At 39.8% G+C, this 27,001-nt stretch overlaps 1 protein-coding gene and 1 long non-coding RNA gene across 7 annotated transcripts in view; one reads left to right on the top strand and one right to left on the bottom strand.

Annotated features, from left to right (window-relative positions):
* The window catches only part of LOC100647470 (zwei Ig domain protein zig-8), a 237,816-nt gene that overhangs the window by 194,622 nt on the left and 16,193 nt on the right, over nucleotides 1-27,001 (top strand). For all 6 annotated transcript variants that reach the window (XR_007225865.1, XM_003398723.4, XM_048410576.1 and 3 more), the window contains 2 exons: nucleotides 16,147-16,388; nucleotides 20,090-20,309. Coding sequence is in view for 5 of the 6 variants with exons in the window: in XM_003398723.4 (XP_003398771.1) it covers nucleotides 16,147-16,388; nucleotides 20,090-20,309 (462 nt within the window). In the remaining variant the exon portion in view is untranslated. The remainder of the gene's footprint in view (nucleotides 1-16,146; nucleotides 16,389-20,089; nucleotides 20,310-27,001) is intronic.
* The window catches only part of LOC125386040, a 34,423-nt gene continuing 26,012 nt past the window's right edge, over nucleotides 18,591-27,001 (bottom strand). The window contains exon 2 of the long non-coding RNA XR_007225866.1: nucleotides 18,591-18,896. This is a non-coding gene — a long non-coding RNA (uncharacterized LOC125386040). The remainder of the gene's footprint in view (nucleotides 18,897-27,001) is intronic.

The raw sequence follows: 27,001 nt of genomic DNA on the forward strand, positions 1-27,001 counted from the left end.
CTAAATATTAGAAATAGCAGTGTGCTTCGAATATTTCATATTCTTATATTTATTTTGCGTCTTCAAATTTTCAATAAATGGCGTGAACAGCCGCGGTCTGCTTATCATCCGTCGTCGACAATCTCTTCATCACGCGTTATTCCCATAATTTTTAATATATTTGTTTGACGCGTGACACCATTATACATTACATAAAATCATCGAAATAGATGACAGAGGGTTTCGATAGAAGTGTAATCATTGGACAATCGAAGAGATCAAACATCCTCCAACGGGTTCACGTTCCCTTTGACGTTCAACCGAAGCGCGAACACACTCGCGTTCTCTCATTAATCAGAACCGTACGACACGAACGATCCATACAGCATCGTATTGAGAATATCGAGTCGGTCGAACAATCACGACAGGGGCTGTTCAAGAGCCCAGAACTAGCGATACGCTGGAATCACCTATAATCGCGTCATCCGTGCACTGGATTTCGACGAGCCACGTCGATCTATCACCGGATTTATTAATTTTCCATCTATCACACTCCTATGATTATGGCATATTCTCGACATAAAACAGATATGATAAGATCAAGGTAATAAGATACACCGCTATGGAGAACAACCTGTACAAGCCAAGAATCTGCTAAGAATTGAATTTTATGGAAACTTGATACTTGAGTAAATAGTCCAACATTTTTGTTTCATTGTAGCATATACAAAATGATATATAAAAGAGCGGACACTGCGATTCATAGATCTCGTTCTCCGCTGCTGCCAAATTATTTACAAAAGTACGGAGCTCTAACTAGAAGCTGGATCTATAATACTCCAACCATCGTTCGATCTCGCGTTACTTGTCGCTATAAATTCAAGCAGTTGTCCACACTCGGGAAACAAAGAACTAAAAAAAAAAAAAAAAAAAAAAAAAAAAACTGCATTTTCACGCCCTGATTTCCACTTTAACTAGACGTCGAGTCGCTGTCCGCCTTGTCACGCAGAAAACGAGCGCGTTTACGAGAATAGTACGCGAACTAAATCGACGGTGGCCAACTGGTTGCGTCGCGTTGAGTCACGCTTTTGATTAACTAATGAATTGCGTGAGAAAGACACAGGACAGTGGCGCGTGCGTAAAACGAACGAGATCGAGGCGGATAGAATCAACGCGGCGATCTATGCCACGCGAGGGAAGACTCCATTAAACGAGCCGCGGAATTAGTTTCCATGAAATTCAGATTGCGCACGGTTATAAATCCTAAACGTCGCCACTATGTAAATTCATCGTCGTCTTCGTCTTCGTCTTCGTCTTCGGTAGAGTAAATGCGACCGTTTTCCTTCTTATTACCAGCGTAATTACGATGCGAGCAGCCGTGACGTCCTTCCGCGCCACAAATTGATTTGCACTCGGTAATCTAAAATTTAACATACCTACCTTCCGGCGCAACGCGGCGTACCGTACGATCCAACCACCACAGAGACAGAGATAGTTTTAATGTTTGATCGGGAAACCGTTCTTCACTCGTTTCGCAAATACGCCAGGGTTCGTCTAACACGACTCGAATTACCTTTAATTGCTTTCGAATTTATCTTCTCTTTGATTAGATGTCGCGTACAGGAATGTTTACGCAAGAGCTACAGGCTATGTAAGTCGAAGGAACTCCTTTTTGCTCGTTTTTTGGGCAGCTAGAATATTTGAGATCAAATACCGAGTAACGTACATTACGCGCTGTTCAATAACGAAAACAGAGCAAATTACGGTGGACGTAAGACACGCGCAAACTTTTCTTATCAGCTACGTTAATTCGAAATTTGTGTTTCGAATTAAACTAGTTGGAAAAGTTGCGCGAATAGCATATCAAATTACACATTTTGTTTAGAAATACAGGCAAATAGCTTGTTGTATTTTGATAAAGCAAACTATGAAACCAACCGTCGGTTTATCTCCGCATTAAGTTCGGTCCGATTTTTGGCGGAACGAAACTTATTGGAAATATTTATTACGTAAAATCGAGTCAGAGTACGTTCTTCCATACGTTTAAAACAAATTTCAAGCCCGCGATCACGACACGATCAAGGCTACGTCTTATAAGTCTGAAAGATATTGCATTTCCTGGCTTACCCCAGTCAAATTTATTTTTCTCGGGTTAACCGAACCGAACTGTGTTTGTAATTCATCCCGTTGAGGATAGGCTCCAAAAATGATCGAATAACTTTACTAATAATTCTATATAACTAGTAATAACTAGTGATGTGGAAACGTGAGTCTAACGATCTTCTACGTATATACCTTTTCCGTGATGATATTCATAATGTACAGTAAAATTCTAAACTTTCCATAATTAAACCTGAAAACTGTTTTGTAATTGAACCTCATAACGTCAAGGACCGGTAGATACGACTACCTATCTGCCTACGTACACGCGCAATAATATTCGCAACCAAAGTGCCTGCGTGATGCGGTTTATTCGAGTAATTAATTTCAATCACCTAACAATGTGTTACCGCTAAGCAACTAGAGAATTTCCACTTGTAGATTAGGTGGCCACCGTAAATCATCTCGCTGGATCCATCCATCACCGGCCACTTCTCCTTCGTACACGTGTCTATCTATCCTATTTCTCGCTTTTTTCATTTTTCATTTCGGTAATAAGAAATTTTTCATTTTATGCATGTACCACACGTTCGTATTCCTTGACGTTTGCATTTAATTGGAACGACACATGCGTTTTCATAAACTTTTTCTCGTCAGAACTCGTCTCTTAAAGAAAGTAGCGATAAGAAAAAATGAATTCTCTGATTCTAAAGAAGACACGCAGCTATTCCACGAATAATGAAAACTTATTTCCGTACATCCTTTATTTCCGTACACCGAAGCCAGCCAAATTTAAATTGCGTTATAACATAACTATAACGCGTTATCGTACTATCGCTTGCAATTTTATCTAACGATCGTCGTACGTTACAAACTGCGAATTCTCCTTTTTAATTATAATACAAACACCGTTTTTATGTTAGATACGAAAAGATTAAACGATTTTCACAGAATTTGGCAGACGAGTGACAGTGGTCACCGAGTTATCTGTGTGGTTATAGTTTACGGTCTATGGATTATCGTCGCTCGTAATGCGAAAGTACGTTAACTGGCTCTCGTTCCCACTTTCACGTACCCGGATACGATACCACTGGTATTCGCCGACAGACATTAAAGGATTTCACGATAATCTTCCCTGATGTGGGTCTTTAAAACGTCATCGAGCCGTGTCATTATTACCGGCGACGTAATTGCTTTTGCAACGTAATAACGTGCATGTATCTTTGAGGGATCGTTTCAACGAATCGACAGCAAACGAGCTTGCACGATATTCTGCTGGAAACTTGTTTATTCGTTATATCGAATCATCGCATTCTTTTTCGAGATTCTTCTATAGCAACTTTGATAGTTAGTTAAGGCTGCATCGATGATTTATCAACCTTCCTACAAACTTACCGTATATGTTTCCATTTCCTGTATGATTCGTTTTTCGAATCGTTGAAACGAATCTCTATCCGACCTCACTGCGACCCGTGAAACTTTAGATTTTAACGTTTCTATCGTTTTAGTAAAATTGAAATTAAAATTCATAAATACCGATAGCAATTTTTTCATATTAATTTTTCATAATTTACGGTTATACGTCGTTCCGTTTCTTTAATCGCGTTAGTCGAAATATAAACTTGCAGGAAGAGTTTGTCCGTCGCATGAAAAAAATATAGAAACGTGGTATAGAAAAGCCGCGTGGTATAGGCGAAACCACGTCCGTGAAGAAAGCACGTGGGTTCCGACGTGGCGAGAAGGTCACGTTTCTTTCTCCAAAAGCTAAGCTTATTTCCTTCAGCCGATTTCACGTCGTCAAATCGGAAACGCAGTCGAATTCCGAATTCGTAGTCGAAAGTGGATGCTCTCTCTCGCTGCTAACCCATTCTTCGAAAAAACGTTCACGAAGCGGACAAAAGAGAAGAGAGATTACACGTGTCTCCTTCCCGTCGCGTTTCGCGGAAAAGATTCTAACGCGTTCTGGCGGTCACGTTTCCAACTCCGTTAAGGCTGGCAAGCATCTGCCCGTATACCTGACTTTCGTCCGAGACGGAAACGCGGTTTGAATTCGACGACTGCGGAAAACCTATCCATTCCGTTTGCTGCAGCGGAGATGATTCAAGCTATGTATCGCGGCCCGTTTAGCTCTGCGGCTTAGACCGCAAGAAATCGATGGCTACTGCAAATCTAAAAATGAATTTTGTTACTCGATCGTTTAATCGTCCTAAGTATGCAACTCTATTTTTCTGCATATACGAAAGAGACAAAAAAGGGGATAAAAAGACAGCTTATGCAGCTGAAATGGGAACGATGGGTGCGGTACGTTACACGTGCCAGTACTGTTTCAACGATATTACTACAAAATTACTCAGACATTGTACGTGCAAACGAGACTCAAACGATTAACAAACAGACCGGATCGCAGTCGAAAGTTTTCATCGATAGTTACATAGATAGACACAAATTGCAAAAAATTTTCTCAAATTTTTGATATATTCAAAATGTGAGAAAATTACGCGAAACCTGAAAAATCCAAGTGACGTGTGGTAATTCGAAAGATTAGCGTACCATTCCAAGGTTGATTAAAGTATGTCAGCGAAATCATTCGTGGGAAAGTCTGTGCGCCGTTTTGTTTCAAGAACGCGCGTTTATTCGTAGCGAGTCAAATTTATTTAGGGGCGAAACGGTGATCAAGGGTGGTTGCCTCGATCTCGTCGATCCTCGTAACGTTCACCGCGCAAATCTCTGTTTCTGTGGTAGAAGGACGACAGCGTGAGATTACAGGTGAAAGGATGATAGGAGTCGCGTCGATAGGTCCTGATCAAAGCTAAGCTACGTTAAATTACAACGTTAATGTTAACGAATGTCCACGACAATCGAACGTAATGACATCGATAAAAGTATTGTTATCGATATTTTGTAAGCTCGCTATAAAAGAGGGAGATGATAGTTGAATGAACTTTCTTCGTTTCGTTAATTTGATAAATTGTGGCGAACAAATATTTCAAAAATTTAATTGAAAAATGTACATTTTCGATATCTCGTAGTCGTTGGCACTTTATTCCTTTGACGCGATCCAAAAAGAAATCTAACGATAAATATTTCACGTGCTTAAAACGAGGACTTTCAGCCAGCATCCGCAATGCGGTCATACAAGCGGCATCGAGGAGCCGCGTGTTTTAACTTGCACGTTGCGACGAAATAAAATTTCAAAAATCCGAAGCTTTTTGCTAAGCGAACGGTGAATAACTTCGAACTCGGTGAATCTTTGTATATTTGGAGAATGTCGAATTTCGTGGCGCACAGACTACACGACTCTGTTCGAAGCATTTGAAGTGTCATTAAAGAGAAAATTTCCTTCGAAAGAGCCGATTTTCACACTTCCCTGCTCGACAATATCGAATCCCTTTAAAGCGTTTAAATGGAAATAAAGTGGCTGTTTTTTCCTCTAATGTCTGTCAAGTGACACCAATTTCAAATATGCGATAACCAGGAAATATTCTGTTATTTTCTAAAAATTTTTTATGATAATACAAACAGTTATTTCACGTTCTTCTTGTCTCTTTAATTTTAAATTAATTATCGAAAAATTCGTTTCATAAGAATGAAGAGAAGTGCTCGTACTCGTAGTTCGTTTAATCTGAAATTTCAGTTCTTTTCTTTTCTCTTTCTTCTCGTTACTCGCATATACACCTGAACTCGCGGAGGAAAAAATGTAATGCCCGAGGAAATTCGCAAATGAAAAATTATTACCTGCGAGCTACGAGTTAGCGACAAGCTACGAGTTGGCGAAAGAACGCGTAAAGTTTAATACATATGAACCGGAAAAATGACTACGTGAAAGTCGTTTCGCGTTTCGACCAGAGTACGTGATTTATTATTCGCACGCAGCATTGCGAAAAAAATGTTGTTAAATATCGATGGAAATCTTAGAAAAGATAATTCTGGGAGGTTCTCGTTCGCCTGAAAATTCGAATCTTTTTAAAGGTAGAGTCTGCAGGAATCGAGTTCATCGGCGTTTTAGAGGAAATAAACGTGTGTTTTCAAGTTATACGCCCATTTTCCAGAGATTCGGTTCGTTCTAACGTGGGTGGTAATATCGTACGAGACCTTTGGATACGTGACTTGCCAACTTGAATTTCTGTAACTAAATATACATAGCATCGAACGAGCAATCTCAAATACAGACGACAAGTTGGACTCGAGAAGTGGTGGCGAATTTGAACTCGTAAGACTAGACGCAGGTGACACTGAACCTATGTGAGACTCGATTCGAGAAGAGAATCGTGAATTCTTGGAATGGAATGGCGTACGAATAGCTTCAGACTCGTATAACATAATACAAACACTCTCAAGCCCATAGAACCGAATACAAGACATTTTAGATCGCACGAAGTTAAACAGAAGCAACTTCGCGTTCGTACTATGAAATAAGATTATTTGCAGACACGTGGCATTTGCTATCGGAAACACCGAATTTGTGGCATTTGCTATTATGGATTTCGATGCAATTATCATAAACTTGCTACGACTCGATAACTACGTCGGATGTATCGAAATAGATGCGAATCCTTCGATAAGGAAATGCACACATGAAATTCGCGAGTTTGTGGGAGAAGATGTAAGCATGTTGCAATTCGTGGAAAAACATGTATATGTAAAAGATGAATCGTAAATACATGTTCATTCATCGGATCGTTTTACAATGAAAAACGCTGAAATACGTGAAAAAAAGATCGGACGAACACGGGTTCTACGTACCTTGGTTTTCGAGTTACGGATGATCAAGCGAATCTTGCAAGTGGTCATCTTCGTGCCTCGACACACGCTACTGTACGCTTTAACACCGAGTTCCGTACTCGTTCGAAAATACCAGGTATTCTTCCAACGATCTCACATCCATTTTCTATCTTTTCTCGCAGGTCGTACATTCTCCTACATTCTCCAATCGAATACGCGATAGATCTTTTTTGTTCCAAAGACGAAAATTTAATGGATTTTGGGAAAGTGCTGTCAAGGAGGAACGTTCTTAATCTTCTTTCTTAGAAAACGAAACGAAATTCGATCGTTTATAATTCGGAGACCAACGTACGTAACGTAACGGACATGAGATACATGTAAGATCGACTCACGGATTTCGAGGACTTTAGAGACTACGAAGACCACGGAAGCTTCGGAAACCCTTTTGACTCTGGAGACCTTGGAAACCCCTAACACCTTGGAGATCCTACGATTCTCCAAGACCACCAAGAACTTAGAGACCCTTCGGGAACTCTAGGGACCCTAGAGACTCTGAAGACCTCGTGGATCTTGCAACCTATAAGCTCTCTGGAGAGTTCAGGATCCGTTTCTGCGTGTCTCTGCATCGTTCTAGGTGTTGAACCATCGAAGGTTCGAATCGTCGAAATCCCTCGACGCACGGAACCCTGCTGCTTTTATATTTGCATAAACATAAAAAAGTGCGGCAAGTATCGATATCCTTGGAATCTTTGGAAAAATATGAAACGACTTCGGAAAGTTTTAAAGGCACTTATATTCGCCTGTTGACTCATCCATATCCCTAGAACTCTTTAAAAACCCTGGTATCTGCGGAATCGATCTCTATAACGTTTTAGTATACCCGTGTCTTTAGCAACTCGTGATCCCACGGTACCTCGCGGAAATCCTACGCTCATTATAATTTCAAGAAGCTTCGAAGTCGCGAAATTTAGGAATAAAACGAATATAGTAAATGCTTGCTCTTGCACACTCGGGCCGATATCATTAGCAAAGTTTTACCCGTCATATGTTTCAAGCTAACGGTGCTAATGAATTCTCTTGCGTAACACGAACTAGATAAGTAATAAAACAAGTAAAATTTGACGATTTTCTTATTCGACGTGGAATTATAAAATTGTAAAATGACGATACGGTAAATGAAGAAACGGTGATAAACGAGACGCGCTCCCCTTCTTAAGTATCAGAACACTTTTGGGAATTTAAGTAAACGTAGAAAATCATTATGACGTTATTTAAACGTTTAAGAATCATTATCCGACTTTGAAACGTTATCCTATAAAGAATTTATATTCAACAGGTCGATGCACCTGTGATAACAGAATCACATAGTTTTGGAATTGGGTTTGATCGGAGTAGCTTCGATAATTATCGATAGAAAATTATCGGGAAAAGTTGCTCGTTTACCGAACGAGACACGCATGACGGAAAATAGTAAAATTAACAGATACGCGTTTCCCGTTTCCTGGAAGGTGCTGGAAATATTCATTGCCGCTCGTATCGTTTACCATTCCGGCTCTTCGGTTATGACAGACAGAATCGATACTTGCAGACTATAGCAGAATGGTTGTCGGATTTGAAGGGAGCTCGCGTGCAACAAACGTAGGCGTGAAATGCCTAATTCGAAACACGATGACTTGACAGATAATTCGACGATGGAATTACTTCAACTTGCCGTGATTAGCGTTAACGATTGCCAAATGGATTACTCCGATGAGGATAATTACGACGAGGCATATTTCTGTCCGAGATTTAATATAGCGTGACGTTCGATTTAATCCGCTGTACTTAAAAACTAACGAACAGAACGTATTTCCAGCGGTAAAACCGTTCCAACCAAATATATCGTTTCGTATCCGATACGGAATTCTATTGCTAATACTTTTTCGATGGATAAACGACAAGTAGGAATAAGAAGCATCGAAAGAAAAAGACAGTTTCATTGTTTACCGGCTGTAGCGTTTTTCATCTACGTACATACATTCCTGACTGTTATTTCACAGCCTGGCAGTACGAGTTGAGAAAGCAGAATAAACCCGACAAAGAAAGATCGTACATCCATTGTAAAAAAGCAGCTATTAGTTTGCAAGCTACTACCGTAGCGTATTATTTTCATCGTGAAGAATTTTAGGCACGGAGAGAGCGGAGTGGTTAAGAAAACGAAGATTGGTATTATCGCTAGATTGCAAATTTTTATGAATTTTTATATTTTTGCGAACATGACTAAAGATAAACATCTACTAAATATCGTACTAAATATTATACTAAATATTCCACTTTCTATATTTTATATTATATATTTTTGTATATTATATGCATTGTGCGCATTTCTGCAGTTTAAAGTTTCTCATAAATGCATAGAAACGCACAGTCTACTCATCGAGCATGAAAGAAACTAATAATATTTATTGCCGCTGATATTCTAAAATTTCTACTCAAAAATAATCTTTATCGAGCAAATGTTTTAGAACGATCCAAACGTTCTCGTAAAGCGAACACGTGTATCCTGCTATAGAATACGTCGATAGAATACGTTGATAGAATACGTTTACGTACTCGGGACCAAAAAAACTCGCGTTGTATACCGCGCGAAATGTCGTCGTGATGCCTACGCGATCGTTGTCGAACAACGTTCGACCCCGCTGAGCTTCTGACCGCGCGTATATCGGTAGAGAAGACCCGTCGGGAAAGACCGACAACGGTCGATCATCGTCCGATAGCGGAGAACACGCTGCCTCGTAATGATAAATCAGTCGCTCGATAACACGATGCTGATAACGTGTACGCGTTTTATGCAGCGCAGCACGATCGATCGCCACGGTGCGTAATGGAACGCGCGCGCATTATCGTGCCGGACGCGCACCGCGCCGCTGTTACGCTGTTACGCTGTTACGCTGTTATCTGTCGCGGCGCGTTGCTCCTTTTGTTGGCGCATCAGCCACACAATTTATGATACCCGACTTTCCCTCTTTCTACATTCGTCTTGATGCCGATCGAATTACGCATTTGGCATTGATCAAGTTTCAACTTTGAGCAGCAACACGTTAATCCGTACCTTTAGATTCAAATTTCATTCGTACTGTTCTCTTTAATTTTTTAATAATCTTAGACTAACAATAATTTATATGTCCGATGTTATGAAAAACTTGTAACACATGTGTAATTAAATTAAATTTCTTGTTTATATAAATTTAGTTACGTCAGGTTAGACCTTGATAATCATTAGCAAATGAGATACAATCATCGCGATCTTTATATATTTGTTATAAACATAGACAAATCTACAGTTGCAGTGCCAATATTTTCATTGTGATCCAACTTTGTAAAACGATGTAAAGTGACGCGAAATTCGCGACGTTTGCTAGATTGATCTCGGCGAATTCGTGCGTTCTATTTAAGTTTCACGAGTTCGTTGTACATCGTCGTTTACGGATTCGTTTCCGACGATTCTGATCGTCTCTTGAGCGCGCATCGTACCGTGAATATCATGGGATTCAAAGTTTCCGCGAGAAGAGGACTTTTGGCAGCTTTCCGCTGCGTTGCGCTGGTGTAAACTCTCTGGTTATTGTCGGGCAGATCGTCGGGAAAATCGTCGAAAGTTGAAAAATTAAGAATCGCGCGAGATACAGCTGGTGACTTTAAAAGTGAGAATTGGCGTTTAGATTGGAAATCGTGGCCGCAATTTTGTCGCGGAACAGCGTTTAATGCTCTATATACCTGATTGAAATCGTGTGGGGAAAAAAAAGAAAATTTCAAAGATGTGCTTCGATAATGTAAAAAATAGGTAATTATAGATATTTTCCGAACAAGCAAAGTACGATGAATTCAGCGGAATTCGATGAAATTAAAGCTCATCGCGCTATGTTTATACTACTGCATAGTCTGAGTTTAGGTATTCGATAGTTCTAGCTTTAAGTCGCGCAATTGGAAGCAAGTACAACTGAAACTCGTGAAACACTTCGACATATTAGGGATTCAAGGAGTCGCGACTAGTCGGGACAATTCGGTGAAACTAAGTCTGGTTTCGGGGCGCGGTATCGCGGCTTGACATCCAATAACGCTGCAACACCGGTTCGTAACAGGAGATTGTTCCATCCTGTATAGTATATACACCGATGGAGACAGCGCGTGAACGCATATCGAGGGGAGAGAACAGCGTCGAATCAGTGGACAGAACCGACCGATACGCGTTTAAGTGGTGGCGCGATTCGTGATTCCAGCAGGAGCTACAACCACGTGTAACGCGTGGCGGACCGCGGGTCTGGTCTATGCATAAAACATGAGCGTGCCACTGGCCTGTGTCTCGAATTGGAATTATTTAGCCTGGTTAGCCGGACTCGCTGGAATTACGGCGTAGCCGTGTTCCACCGTCGAATCGAGGAAACGTGCGCCCTCTGTACGAAGACGAGCTCGCGTTCGCGTTTGCGTTTCCGTTTCCGCCACGCAAGTTTCTCGATTCGTCGAGATTTGGCCGATCTGGCCGAGATCTGATACGATCTTCGTGTTTTTTATGGCAACGCAAAAGGTAGCGTTGGCTGTGAAATTTTCGATTTTGGGAAAAGAAAGAAATTTCACTGGCGTGCAAAATTAAAGGAACGCTCGATTTTCGCCGGAAGGTTGCTGGTATTCGAAATATTTTACGTTAAAGATCGTTGTACGTTTCTTCGTTCCAAAGTTATAACGGTTTAAGCGTTGACAATTTTTTCGGCGAAAGTTGAGCGGTCCTTTGCTTTTGTATGCTAGTTGTATTACAATAATAACGTAAAGTACCAGATAAATGTTCAAGTGTTTAAACAATCTTGCTTTTTTAGTAGAATTATGCATGTTGCAACGTATTCCAAGTAACGATAACTACGAAACATTAGAAACAGAGGTAGTAGGAAAGTTTAGGTTTCCGAGTGAAACGAGTCAGTGTTGGTCGGACAGCGCCTCGCTGCTAAGTAATACAAGCGCATAACTTGCGAAACTGTCTGTTGTACTTGCATAAAACCCTCAAGTATTTTATTCAAATATATTCTAATTATTCTTAACCGCATCCGTGGGCACGTAGAAGCTAAGCGCACTGTCTAAATCGAATACTTTCAACGTACTGTTAACAAACAGAGAACTCGTACGTCGAGCATAAAGGAATTCAATCTTCTCTCGAAATATCCTCGTTCGGAAATTTTAATCGATTTTTCCAATTCGTATCGCGTGTATCTACTCGCTAAATATCCGACGTAAGTTTCCAACAAAGCGATTCTTGAGATAGTTTTACCTAAAAAAGGCGAATGTCTCGATCGGTCATCTCTCTTTCTTTCGCTTGGTTTTCTCAAACTTCGTTTTGCCGCGGCGATACGGAATAATGCGCACGATGCGACGTCGAGGAAAAGCGCCAAGTCAGAATTGTCGAGTGTTTGCAAGTCTCGAAAAAATGGGTCGATTGATACTCGCGAGATCTCGCGCCCAACGAGGATATCTGCGTCGATTGTACCTCCGCCCTCTGTCGAATGGAGAGGAGGGAGATATCCGCGAAATATATCTCTGAGTGATTACTCGATAAATCCCAGTGATTCGATCGGAAAACCGCAGAGAGGAACCACTATCTTAATTAGTCCAAGCACAGTCGTCGATGAAATTGACGAGTTAATGCGTTCGTTTACCGCTTCGTTGCCTAGCTTTTAAATAAATTTCATGTTTATAAATACGTTGTGATATTGTTTTCAGGTCGATATCGATATCTATACAGTGAGAATAATTTTGTATCCTCACGGTATAGAGATCCGTGTACGTAGAGCAATTTCTCGTCCACCAAGTGACATCGAAATTATAAAATTAACGATAATCGATCTGCCTTGTTCTTCTGTTGGGCTCCTCGTATGCTGGAATTTAAATTTCAATCGTTTCAATTCTAAAGATTTTCAATTTTCAACCGCTTTCTGCTACAAGTACCGTTGAAATACAGATATTTCGATATCTATCGAAAATATTTTAATACAAACGCAGTTAAATGAAATTTATAATTTAAGCGAACGAGAGAAACATGAAAAAATGATTACAAACGACATCGACGAGAAAGTATCTTCTATAAAATTCATTGCGAATTAAAAGGACGAAATCTTTATGCTCGTAAAACGCACGTATATCGTTTTTCTCTTATTTTAAGGGAAAAAATACTAAAAATGTTATTTTTGCACTCTCGCCATCGAAACCACCGAGGTAATTCTACTCGACCAACAAAACCGACGATCCTTGCGCAATAAACTTCTCCATATTCAGTAGCCTCTCTCCAACATCGATCTACCGGTTCGCATAACCCAACGAAAAATAGTCCTTACGCGAAGGAAAAACGTCCTGTCGAGCCATCATCCCGGAGGGGTAACAATCACACCGTGTTTGAACAAAGGATTTAAAGAAGAACTGTCGACGTGAACGCTCGACGAACTTTTTCGGGGATCGAAATCCGACCGGCCGTTTAAATATTCGCGTGGTTCGATCGCGTACACGGGGATCTTCCGTGAGTTAAAAAATGAGATCCCGTAGCTGGGTCCACGGTCGAGCGACAATGTCAATACGACGTATAACGATTTTCATATTCGCCGAGGCAAGAAGTCGCTGCTGATTCCTCGTCGGTATCCAGAACACGCTCTCCGCGGTTCCATCGGAATTCCCGATCAGTTTTCCTTCCCCTTGGACAGCGGCAAAATTTCCACCGCGAAAGCAAAGAGAAAAGATCGAATGAACAGATGAACGTTTCCAAAAGGGGCGAGACGAAGAGAAAAGCTGATGCGTGCTAGTCGATTCGATCATTGCCGGGTTCTCCTATCTGCAGGCTTGTGGGAGCTGCTTGCGCAGCTATAACAAGGTAGATTCTGAGTGACATAATTAGGTGATTAATACTCGGCTAGAATCGTATGCGTTGCTTCGTTTCTGACAGATCTTAATGCATGTGGATGCTGCATTGTCCTCGCGTCAATGCAGCGATAACGTATTGAATTTGTTTGGTAGAATAGGGTAGACTATATCGAAGACAGATGGAAGCTAAATTAAGGTAGCATTCGTAATTAAGGAATAAGGAAAAATAAGGAATATCCGTGTTTAATGATTTTGCAGTATATAGTGAACTGGCTGGAAAAAAGGTTATAAAAAGTTTAAAAATTCATAAAAGGATAACGAGAAAGGCCGAAAAACACGTTGCTACTCGTAGACAATCATGGTCGTGTCGGTCTAGACAAATATCTAAGCGATGTACGTACTTATCGTTTTCCGATGCGACGCACGCGATCGTTAGAAAAAAATACCTCGTCCTTTGTACACTCTTACGTCAAACTGCTTACCTGCTTCGGGTTCTTCTCCCGGTGGACACCGTTAAATTGGAAAACGTACGGTGGGAACCTCGTGAAACTGTTTCTACTCGGCTAATGCTAACGTATGGATTCGCCGTAAGGGTGGAGAAATTATGTATAAGGAACGAACGAGACCTAAAATGTGGATGGCGACAGCTCTAAATCGACAACCTTCGTTAATATTATATGGCGGAATCGAACGTTAGAAAATCGAACGGTTGAAAAATTGAATTTACTGGCTTCGGAGAAGTAGCGACGCTTTTTCCTAACAATCGATATTGGAGAACTTAATGGAGGCGTGGCTTAGATCTCAGCCATCCAGTGATAAGTAGCAAACTACCGAAAGTAAATCCTTCGATCTTTTCGTTCGTTTATTCGAATTAGCTGATTAATTTACATTCCAAATACTCGGTAACGTTTAACGATATTAAGATCCTTTTTAATTGAGAAAATGTTCTTCGCAAAGTAAACAGCGAAGATCGCTTTTTACAATTTTTTTTATTTGAGACTATAGTGGAAATTTAAACCATACGTTTATACGTATATATATTCTGAAAATTTCAACGAGATCGGTTAACGTCGCTATGGGCTAGAAACTGTTAAAAATAGTGAAAACCGCAGTTTTTCACGATATTCGGCCCGATAACTGTAATAAAATAATCTACCTACATCTTTCGGTGTTCGTTTTACATCGATCGACTTCGATGAAATTTCGCAGTATGCTATAAATCTTTAAAATGTGTTGTTTAAATTTTCGAAACAGATAGAAAGAGCGGAGGGAGATGATAAAGTTTAAAAAACGACCTTTCCTTTTTTCCCTCGCGATTCCGCTTAATTGCTATTTTTTCAAAAAATTTTTGCACGTCATCTAGCAAACTAATTCCTCTTACTTCTCGAAAAAGTTGACGTCGTTTGGCCCAATTTTTAAAAAGCCGTTTTATTTTAAAGTGTGTTCGAATATATATGTTATTCGTATTTTGTCTAGGACAGAAAAGTCCATTGCGTAAATTTCGATAACTGCTTAAACGATTATATGACTCTTATAATGTCGATCGATTTAAAGGAACTAGAACAAATTTAAAAACACTCGTTTTTCACAACGTGTCCATTTAAACTTTGATGATCACATGGATGCTCGACCTACTCTCTCAGGAGCTTAATTTTCTGCCACTAATTGGCCTATCGAAATTCTCGGTTTCCCAATACAAAATGTACGGTATAACCCAATATAGTACTCGATATACAGTGGCTCGTGAAAGTATTTGAAAGCTTTTATGTCTATATTATATGTTTCGTATAAAACGTTTTAAAACTTCATTAACGCTGCAACAGGACATGATCGTCGTAATTGTATCGGTGAAATTTGAAACCAACGTCGTACGTATACAGTGTTTCGTAAGCTGTTCGTTGATTTTCCCTTCTTCAGCATCGTCACGCTAATTGATCGTACTTTTAAGCTCCTATCATATATATTATATGGATATGTATTTCAGATTTTGCAAAAATGTTTCCTCTAAATTTCAAAATCGTGCCTTTCGACTCTTTTGGCATTGAATATCGCTTACAAATACGAGAATTTTACTTCGTTATTCGAAATTCTTTTATCGCTTGAAGCATATCAGCGAGTAATTACTCTCGCGCAATATCGTGTGTACCTATTCATTCAACGGTTACAAACGTGAATAGACGGATGTTGCGAACGAACAGAAACGCCAATATGTACTGGCAGTTGTCAATTGTCTGTCCAATACTTGTAAACAGCGGGAAACGCAGATCTCCAGAGACTGGGGGATATCGCGACAAGGTATCAGGTGTGCGCGATCAACGGTATAGATGTACGGATTAACGGATAGCGCAAAATTTTCGAATAAACAATATCGAAAAGTTAAACGTTTCGTATTGCGACGAAGCTTGAGTTTACAATCACGGTAGAATTAGTAATACAATTGTAATTAATCGTGTGAAAAATCGTTGTTGATTGCAGATCTGCCGCTAATAACGGATTCGGTATCGACGAAATCGACGACGGCGGCAAAGCGATCGGTACCGACGGACGCGCCGATGTTGAACTACATTTTCGATGCGCACAGCACGCTAAACAAGCATCAACATCATCACGATCATCGGTGGGGTCCTCATTTCGAAGGGGAAAGCAAGAACATGACCGTGCAAGCTGGTGGAAGTGCGATCCTCGACTGCAGGATATCCTTGCTACAGGATAAAACCGTGAGTTTCCCCCTTCTTCGTCCGTATCGATACGCGTATGTATATCGTCGCTATTCGTATAAGTAGCAGGACACTTAGAGAAAGTAAAGTTGTTCGATCGATCGTTTCCTTGGTAATCTAAACCGATCATCACGTTTTACACGAAACCAGGAGATTTAGTTAATTTAGCTATTTAGTTAATTTTAGTACTTACAAGCGAGAGAATATAGAGTACATACAGCTGATTTAATCGTCAATTACGTGCATATCGACTTTTATCGAATTAACTTTTTTTAAATTAAGCGATTAGTCTGGATTAAATTAATCGGTTAAATTGATCGGTTCGATTCGATTGGTATGTCAGCTGTGAAACAGAATGACTACTGCAATATGCGAATTATAGATGAAAATACATAGCGTGTATAGAGAGTATTCGATACAAAAATATGTAAAATATGTACAAACAGCGGGGAACGTATGGAAATGTATGCAAAGATATGAAAAACATTTTATAATATGCGAAAGTAGGCAAAAGGTCTTGTATATTTCTACTTATACGAATGTTTCTCGACATTTTCACATAGCCTTCGCATATTTCTCCATACGTTTTCCATAGCTTTGCATCTTTTCTGCATATCTTAGCAGTTTAATAGTCGAGGTCTCACATTTTGCCGGCTTACTGTTCGCGGAAAATTAGAAAGACGATAACTCGCAATCAATCTTGTAAACCGTAGTAAAGTTCGTTTTGCAGGAAGATAGGCGAGCACGATTTATTCTAATTAATTTCTTTGCGTTCTCCGGATCTTATATCTCGGCTGCGGCGGCACTTGCGGGAAGCTAGACGCATCTATCGCAGTTGGAGCAATCGCGCCGTTCGAATTAATTTAATATCCGGCCTTATTATACGTGTCCCGGTGAGGTTGAATAGGAATTATCCGCTACCGGCGAGCTTTCACGCGAATTTCCCTCGTAATCGTTCGCGCCTATACTCTCTGAAATCTGATCGTTTTCTGTCCCCGATATTTTCATAAATTCTACGCTACATATATTATTCGAATTGAAATACAAGAGCGACAAACAATAAGAATATCATTTGTGCGGATAATATTATCGCGACTTTTTCTCAATTACGATCTTGCAAACATATCATATTTACTGAAATAAACTCTTAACTATTTAGTTGAGACATTGCGCCTATAGTAAAAAAAACATGATACGTTTCTCAGAAAAATGCCTGAAACTGAGCATCGCGTCCAAATTTCTAGTACGCGTAATTTTCGATCATTGTCTACTTTGATAAAAAAGAGAGTGCTCCTTTCGGGTCATGGTCCCGAGAGAGTATCTAGCCCGTCATTAGCTTCCTTTGTTAAGGTCAGCTGAAAACGTTGTAACATAATACTTAGGCGGAAAGGGGGTATGTGACGAGCAAAAAACACAGGATGGTAAAAAGTAATGTGCTGCTGAAAATGGGCACATAACGCGCACAACAAGCGTAATCGTAAGCATGTCGAAACATGTGCTCGCATAATGCCAGTATTTTCCTTAGAATTAAGTAACAGCGACGATTTAATTAAAAAAAAATCATGGAATTTATGTCTAATTAATAACACGATTCAAATACTTTTATGAACAATTTTAAAAATTAGATCGGTCGATTATAGCCCCGTTGGTTTTATTTTACGTTTAAATTAATTAAGATTATATATAGATAAATCTGTATTGGCCAATTTTTAAGACAACATCAAATTTATTTAAAATATAGTAGAGATCTCGATGCGTTTTATACAAGTTTTCCTAAAGTATAGTTTATAAATCAAAAATCATGCTACGATGCTATTATTTAAAATTAGATTAATTAGGATTATAAGGTAACGCATGTAGTTATTACATCCTAATTAGAATATTAAGCATATCGTTATAACGTAAGTAGCTCCCTCGTAAGCGATCTATATAAAAATGCAGACTACGAGTTAAATATAGACGTATAGATATTCGTAGACTAATGACGACACAACGACACGACACAGGGTCGTGGTTCGCAAAGGGACAACTTGGATAAATTCAAGACTCAGTACGTAAGCCGGATGACACGCGACGGAGAATATCTTTTCGAACGAATTTACCGATGCTGACTTGAAACAAAGGAACGACGACGACGACGACTAACTCTGTAGAAACTCGTTCGGTAGTTATATCCTAAAAGCATCGCACTTGGCTGAACCACGGTCGAGCTCGCCTCAGCGTAATATTAGGCTATTAATGTCGTTGCTGTTGCTAGTACTGCTAACGACGGTGTCGACTAACGCGATTATCCATGCATGATTATCTTGAAAGTGCATAACTCGGCTAAAGACGATATTTATTGCTGTAGGTCGTTCGAGTCGCTGCAGGACAATTCCGGCCTCTGTTTATGACTCGTGACTTCATCGCCGACTCAGATTTCGACGTACAATAACTTCACGGTCCCACTGGTAGTTGTTCCGTTGTCAAGTTTTCCATTATAAATTCCCAAAAAACAAGACCGAAAATCTGAAAGAAAAATTTCAAAGTATACGATAAAAAATAGATTAATACAACTTTTAAATGAGAACGTGACTTATGGAACAACTTGTACGAATATCTGCTAATTTCACTGCTCGTATAAAATATTATACGTAATACGATTTTTAGGAACAGTACAGATTTTTAGAAGAATACTTTAGAAGAGAACTTGCAACTTGATAAGAAATCATTTTAAGGTATTTGCGTTCTAAATGATTTCTAAAAACAAAACGATATCGTTTTAGCGGGCAATAATTCTTTGTACTGCTCTAAAATCATAGGTGACGAGTTTCAAGGATTTGGAACAAATTTAATTTAGTAGATAGTATCGATGAGAATTTTGTATCAAATATTTCACGTTTCAGGGAAGAAGATGGGAAAAGCGATCGATCACGATCAGTAACGATCACGCGCATCATTGATAGCTGCCCATACGCAGCAATCTCTATTGGACGGACAATAGCGAGCTTGATATCCATGTCGATATCGCGCGCACTTAATGGGAATACCAGGAAACACTATCCAATTTCAGTTACGTGGATAAACTGCGGATTTCGAATCCTTGTTTATCGTAGCCCGATTGTATGCACCGCTCAAGCATAACGAGTAATCGGACAGTACGTCCTCCTGTTTTCTGCGCTGTATTCGAATACTCTTCTATGCGAACCAAGAATTAGTCGTTGCGGTGTTGTATACATATCCTTACGCTATATAAGCGTTTAGATACAGCGGGCATATAGCTACGTGTATTAATCCTTTAGCAATCGGCACATTCTCCTAGCGTTACTAGCGCGACTAATCGAAGCAAACGGTTAATAAATATTTACCATAGCGGCTTTGAAAAGAAATTTTAAATGCCCTCACTGTGACGACATTCGACTTCAAAGACTTCAAAGAGCGACACAACTCGAACAAGTTTTTTAGGAAATCAGCAACTATCTAGAAACTTGGCAAAACGTGGTTTACCAAACGCGTAACGTTAGCGAGATTTAGCGAAAAGAATAAACCGTAGGGAACAATGGTCAATTATTATTGTCGTAATTTTTTATTCTTAGCGCTCGTCGAATCTCCCTCCGATGTTGCGACACTTTTAAACTCTATGTGCGACGAGTTAATGCCGATATTCTGGTAAATTGATCGAACGATCGTTTATGAAACAACGTGGAATAATCTGTTGACAGGTGTCTTGGGTACGTAGACAAGATAACGGAGAAAAGGTGAATCTGCTGACGGTGGGGCAGCAGACGTACATAGGAGATCCAAGATACACGGTGAAGTTCCAATACCCGGACAACTGGCGCTTACAAATCGAGCCCGTGAACAGTAGCGACGAGGGCCAGTACGAGTGCCAAGTCAGCACTCATCCGCCCAAGTATATTCACGTGAATCTTCACATCAACGGTAAGTACAGCGATAATTCACTTTTACGATCGCGTCCGTATCGTAAAAGCTAACTCTCGCGTCACGTACCTCTCGACTAAGAGAATTCCACGTATTACGGGATATACTACGATTCGCCGATGAAACGTCTTTTCGTACGAAAGTATTTACTACTAAATGATACAAAATTTAATATACCTTGATGTAATTACATTACATGTAAGTGCTACGATAGTAAAAGCTTTGTTTTACTAAAATTCTTTCGTCTAATCGTAAAGTATCGTGAAAATCAGATCGACGAACATGTACTTGTCATATTTTTCATAGTCATTTTCATGCTACGATCTTTGCTTATTATCATCTTCCATCTATGACGTCGCGACGAAAAACAGCAATAAATCAATATTTCTTTAAGAGATCGATGATCTTATTACCCTGTTTTTCTCTATCACGTACACCCATAAAAGGGACGACCATACAAAAGTAAGATTATCGACAAAACTTATCCGCAGTTTCTCCCGCTCTACATTTATTCCTTCGGTATACACCGAGTAATATTTGTTCGCCTCGTTTACTCTGTCAACTTAGTTAACTTTGTTTGCCAGTCTGCTTATGTAGCCGCTTCGACGCGGTTCGATTTATTTCCGTTCGCGCCTTAACGACGTTCATTATCGACGATTCTTCCTGGAAAAATACATTCGATCGAACTTTCTGTTGCGTCTTTTGCGCGCTCATTGACACACGCGCATCCCGGATATACACAAAGAGATTAGCTCCGGTAAACGATAATACGATGCGGAGTAAATTCAGAATAAATTGCGATACAAACGGTCGTCTTGCGAAAAGGAATTATCGGTGGAAGAGGAAACGAAACGACTTAAGTAGTCGCGTGGGGCCGACGGAAAAATTGACTTCGTTCACCAAACGAATTGCGTTTTGAGGAAGCAGATCGGCGTGAAAATGATATATGTACTTTGAGTGTCAGTCGATATAAGTCCTCTCTCTCTCTCTCTCTCTCTCTCCTTGCCTATATGAACCGAAATCAACGTTGTATTAAAAATTAAATAGTTTTTAAATATTTGGTTTTGCTATTCTATATAATATCCGTTAGCGTTTGCGTATATCGCGCATTTTACGAGTAACTGGTAGATATTCCTAAGAAAGAAAACATTTTATTTCTAAGCAGAGGCACAAGCGCAAAGAAGCGAGAAAATGAAATAAAATGTTTTCAGTCGTGACATGTAAGTGTGATATAAATTCTAGTGGTACGTAGGCCGCGGTTGTTTGTGCGTATTTGGAAATTTAAGAAATTTTCATATACAATAAACGTAATATAACGATATGAAATATATATCAAATACCGAAATCGTGGTATTCTCTGTAACATTTAGTACCTGAAACAATTTTCTATTCGAATTCCATTTTTTATTTAATTCCTAAAAATATGAATTTGCATAAATATCCGCAGTTTAGCGATATGATATTAAACGACCAAAGTAACTATAATTCTTACTAGTAAATTCTTCGAAACGTTCGAACGTTCGATTGCTGGTAAAAACGCAACTAAAGATCTTTAATTCGGATCTTAAATATCAGAGTTGTTGTTCGTAATTGAAGGAGCAAAATGGCCGACTTCTCGAAAACTTTGAACGAATTGCACCATGGTTTATTTATATCGCATTACGTTCCATCTGCCAGAACTAGAAACAGCTGAGTTAAATAATTAAAGCTGTCGGCGTTGTACCTAAGCCAGTTTCAGGAAAACTTAATTTCACCATTGCTACCGGCGGAGGAATTCCAAGCTCGAGAAATTTGTCCGTAGAAACTGATACTAACATCTTCGGTTTAGACCTCCATTCGCCGGATGTCGAGTCGAACTAGTCGTCCTATTACTAACCACCGAATCGAACTAATTGACGCGTCGTTAGCTTTACGATCGATCTAATTATCGACTTAAGAGTCTTTACGATACATAGATAGAAACGATCGATGAGAAAAATTGTATGTTTTTTTGTTTATGGAAAATATTTGTCTAAACGATGATGGCCCTTGAAAGAAATTGAAAGAAATTTGGATAAATGCGATTAAAGCTAATTAACAGTTTTTAAGTAACGATAATTTCAATCGTATATCCAAATTATTCGATCAACTACTTCATTTTCAAATTTTCTTATTTAATCATCTGTTAATTAATTTCCATAATCTCATTGTGAATCAATTCACGCTGAAATATTCTATCTCTTACGTTTTACATAGAAGCGTCCATCTAAATATCCAACCTTTTAAATTCATTTTCATTGATAGCGATCATATCGTGCACGAAAAGACTAGAAAACGTATTTGCACTGGATTTGTCAGTGGAGGTACAAGTATATTAAACTTTCTATCATTTAGTAATACTCTCGCGTGAAACGCAGAAAAATTTGATACCACGAAAATAATATTTACCACGGGTTAAAAAATATTTCAGCTCGTTGTCAGTTTCGATTTTGTTAATGTTCGTCCTGCGAAAACACTAACTCGACAAGTTCAACTGTATCTTCAGATCGAAAAGAGATATCCATTAGTTTTGCCGCGAGTGAAACGTGCTAATCGTCGTCACGATGCAAATTAGAAGGAAAACGCAAACTCTCTCGAGTTAAGATTTTTACCTCGATGATGCCGAGAGAATCGTTTAAATCGGACAACCGGAGAAATGGGATAAAAGGCTAAGGTGGGTAGCAAAGCGGAAAACAAAGAGAAAAAGACGCTCGAGTATTCGGCGTGAGATCGAGGAAATTGGCTACGGTATCTGCTATTTTCGGTGACTTACGGTGACACGAACTTCGCATTGGGAATCGGTCGCGGGACCGGAACGTCGAAGAAACGAAGCTATCACGATAGAAACGGAAAAGAAGGAGACGAAGCTTATTTGACGCGAGCGTACGAACGTCGAATTAAAACCGAAGCTCGTAATGTTAATCGGTTCGAACTTTATATCTAAGATTCTGAACAAGGTCTGATAATTTTTTAATCGAGTTTATCTTGTTTTTAATAATACCTACGAAGCGTAGGAGAGTGTACGTCCTTTAGGTATATGAACTTCTCGGTAGTCGAAATGGTCAACCAACTCCGCTTTTTGTCGGTTTCTCCATTTTATTGCACGACTACGCGATTAATGTTAAATTTCGAAAAAGTAAATCACGCGTTCGCGTTTATTACGAGAAGGTGGCTCAACGTCTAACTCTTTGGTTATTTTATAACGCAACGGGAAATTTCTAGGAAAAACCTCCCACGAGGAATATTTGAAATGTAAAATGTTTGCCGCGCTGAAAGCTCGACGAACACGTAAAACTACGCAAAATTACACTAAACCATCATTGTGCGCCTAGCACAGTTCATCTCCGAGGAACGTGTAGACTATAAAAGCTTCGTGTTGTAATCATCTGGATAGAAGAGTCTCGCATAGTCCCATATACCGAGACTCGCTCGGCATGCTCGCGAATATTAACAGTGTCTACGGTCGATGTGACCTGAATGGCGAAAATATTTTCCTCTCCGCGACTATGAGCCACGTCGGAGGATTTTTACAAAGAGCAGAATTCCACGGCTTCCTTTTTCCATGGCGGATCACGAACACGGGGTCGTATTCAACCCTGGCCAGAAGGCAACTCTCGTCGAATGATCAGCAGAGAGTAAAATACTCGACACGATCAGACGGCGACCACCAAATGACGATTTCGACGTACATCAAAGGGAACAGCGGCCGAAAACTCGTCTTCGACTTTTCGTCGTTAATGTTCTCCCCATCCACCTGTACCAACCACCAGAATTGAAACACTACTCGTCAAAGATGGATAATCGAACCGTCGACTCGCTAAGAGGATTTAAACGTAGTCGTTTAAAAATCGATGGAGATGGCGACCTTTGTCGAAGCGCGATGTCTTTCGATTCAAGTATCCTCTTTTCTCTTAGAAATCTTTTATTTCTATGGTCAGTCGTATAAATGTGTACCTTGCAGCTATTCGAGATTTGCCTCGTGGACTGTATGAAATTTTTATGAGACTTTATGTTACATCTGTTACTCGCAAGTATCTGAGATAGTAAAATGTATCGTATATACACAAGCGTATGGCCATATTTACGCACGTATGTATAGAGTAAAAATAGAAAATATAATAAAAATATGTGGAATATAATTTCAGAATAAGATACTCGTTATAATTTTTACTTCGTTTCGTTGGTTTTATTTATAAATATTCGCAAGCTAATAATACGATCAGTGCAGAGCGTTAAAAGTTTGAATAATATAGATCGTAAATAGCGAGCAACGGATTTATCGCGTATCCTGCGTTAATTACCGAACAACAGACACTTTACAAATTAAACGAGGAAGCGGGAAATAACTCCGAAAGAAGCAAGGAGCCTGTTACCATTTTAAACCTGACCCTGAGACGAAGCACGTAAATTTTTTACCATAATTATTTCAACGTCGTTCTAATAAACCAGACACGCCGTTCTTATATATAGCCGTTACTGTGTGTCATCATTACCGATAGCCAGTTTACAAAATGCCGGCAAGCTGAAACGCTAGAAGATAAAACACCGAGGCGTCGAAGAGGAAGCTCGGTAACAGAGCGAAATAAAAGGATACAGCTCGGAAGAAATGAGAAGGGACAAAAGGAAGAGAGGTGGGCGAGAAAGGAGAAACAGGATCGAAACTATTCGCTACATTCTGCTGCTGATCGGGTAAATTGGGTTCGTTCGACGAATTTTTGCGGCTGCGAAGCGCTTAGGAGGATAATTGACGGAGAAGTGGCATGGATGGAGGCAAGTCGGAATGGATGGAGAGCAGAGTGGCTGGCAGCCGTTAGGAAAGAAGAACCTGGAGAAGCGGAAGAACTTCGTTTCGCTGGCTCGAGAGAAAGGGACGGCTAGTGGAATCGAGATACGTCGAGCTCCGTTCCTTGGAACAAAGAGAACGAGAAGAAGAAAGGGGGGACAAGGAGGGGCGAAAGTGGTACTTAGAGGTAGACAGGAAAACGGACAGCGCCTCGGAAAATGTAAAACTACGGGAGGAAGTTCATAAATGAAAAAAGAACGGGCGAAACAAGAAACTCGGAGATAATAAAAATGGGAGAAGGAAGCCACCGAAAAGGAAAATTTCTTCTCCTCGTTGACGTAATTTTTGAGAACGCAAGCAGGCGAAATACAGGCGGAATAGAGACGAGACCAGCCTCGTCGAAAAGGGAAAACGATCTCTGAGAACGAACGAAATCGCATTTACGTTAGTTGGCCAGTTTCGCGAGAGTTTCGTGAGCAGCCTCGATGCAAAAGCGACAGGATCGGTCTTTGTGCTAACAAGATGTTCCACTTAACGTAATAACCGTGCTTTGTTGGCACTCTGCAAACACGTCCACCTGTTTCGCCAAGCCTCCGTCCGTGTCCCCGACGAGTTCTGACTTTGATATCTTCGCGCTACCAATTCTAATCTCGTTCCGTTTTTCTTTGCGCTTTGTCTACCACGATTCGTTTATCTTTCGTACAGAAATATAGGCATGTGTACGGAATATTTCAGCACCTGTGCGTCATAAATATGCTTTCTTATTTGTAGTAAGAAATTTGGGGGAACGAGGACGATTTTATGAAAACCTATGGCGTTTACGCGTGTCAAATTTTTATATACGTTGGCAACTTCTTGTCAAATACGCATAAAATATTCGACCGTAAATAAAACAGTTGGTTTACAAGTTCATACTTAAAACGTCACCGATATTGAAAGACATAATTTCTCAGCGAAGCGATAAGGTTTGGCATTTTCTCACCCTCGCAACTTTCTCGCTAATCGTAAGACGACAAAACTGTTTTATTAAAATTCATACGTTATTGGAAAACTCCGAAAATCCAAAGTGAAATTATACTCGTTTCATCGAGATTTACGCGTTACAGCTGGATAATAAATAAAAGACCCCGGCTTACCGAAGTAAAGCCGGGATATTTGACCGAATATACCGAACCGAATATAGAATATAAAAATTCGTACTCTTAAATTTTGAACGTAGAAATTATAATAGAATACGTATCTTTCTAAATGCAGATTCCTTTCGTTCTGTTTCGATTCTTGCCAACTTCTCCACGCTGGATTACATTTTGGTCTTACGCTTTTCTTCCTTCGGATAATTGCGCGCGTATATTTCTTCGGTATCGCGGCAAATTCAAGGAGATCGGCGGATTCATCGTGGAAACTTTATCCGAAGTTGCAAGTGCTTCTAACGTGATTCGTCAGGATCGTTCGTGATCCTAATTTCGCTGTTTGACATTCGTCACTTTTCGTGACTTCTGTTTGACCCAGTTCTAGTTCGTCAACTTTCTCAAAGCGGACTAATAGCAGCTGGTCAGGACGGCGTACAAGATCCTGCGAAACTTATCGAACGTCCCATGATTATTGAGATTAATTTGGCCGTCACGCGAACGGCAAACTATCAGTCCGCACGAAGTTCCTTGAATCGATTACAACGTAAATTCGGACAGTATAAATACATAGTAGCCAGAGTGAACTAACGTACTTAGGCTGTAGATTTATCGGGAAGAAGAAAATTAAGGAAAGCCAATTGGAGGAATTCGATTATTCGAGAATGGAATTACTCGAGTGCAAAATAGATTGCTCCATCGAGTTGTTAGACAAAATTGTAATTTAGTTTAAGGATGCCTGTATTTATAGAAGCAAACTTTAT

This window comes from Bombus terrestris, chromosome 11 (assembly GCF_910591885.1).
Source record: "Bombus terrestris chromosome 11, iyBomTerr1.2, whole genome shotgun sequence".
NCBI lineage: Eukaryota > Metazoa > Arthropoda > Insecta > Hymenoptera > Apidae > Bombus > Bombus terrestris.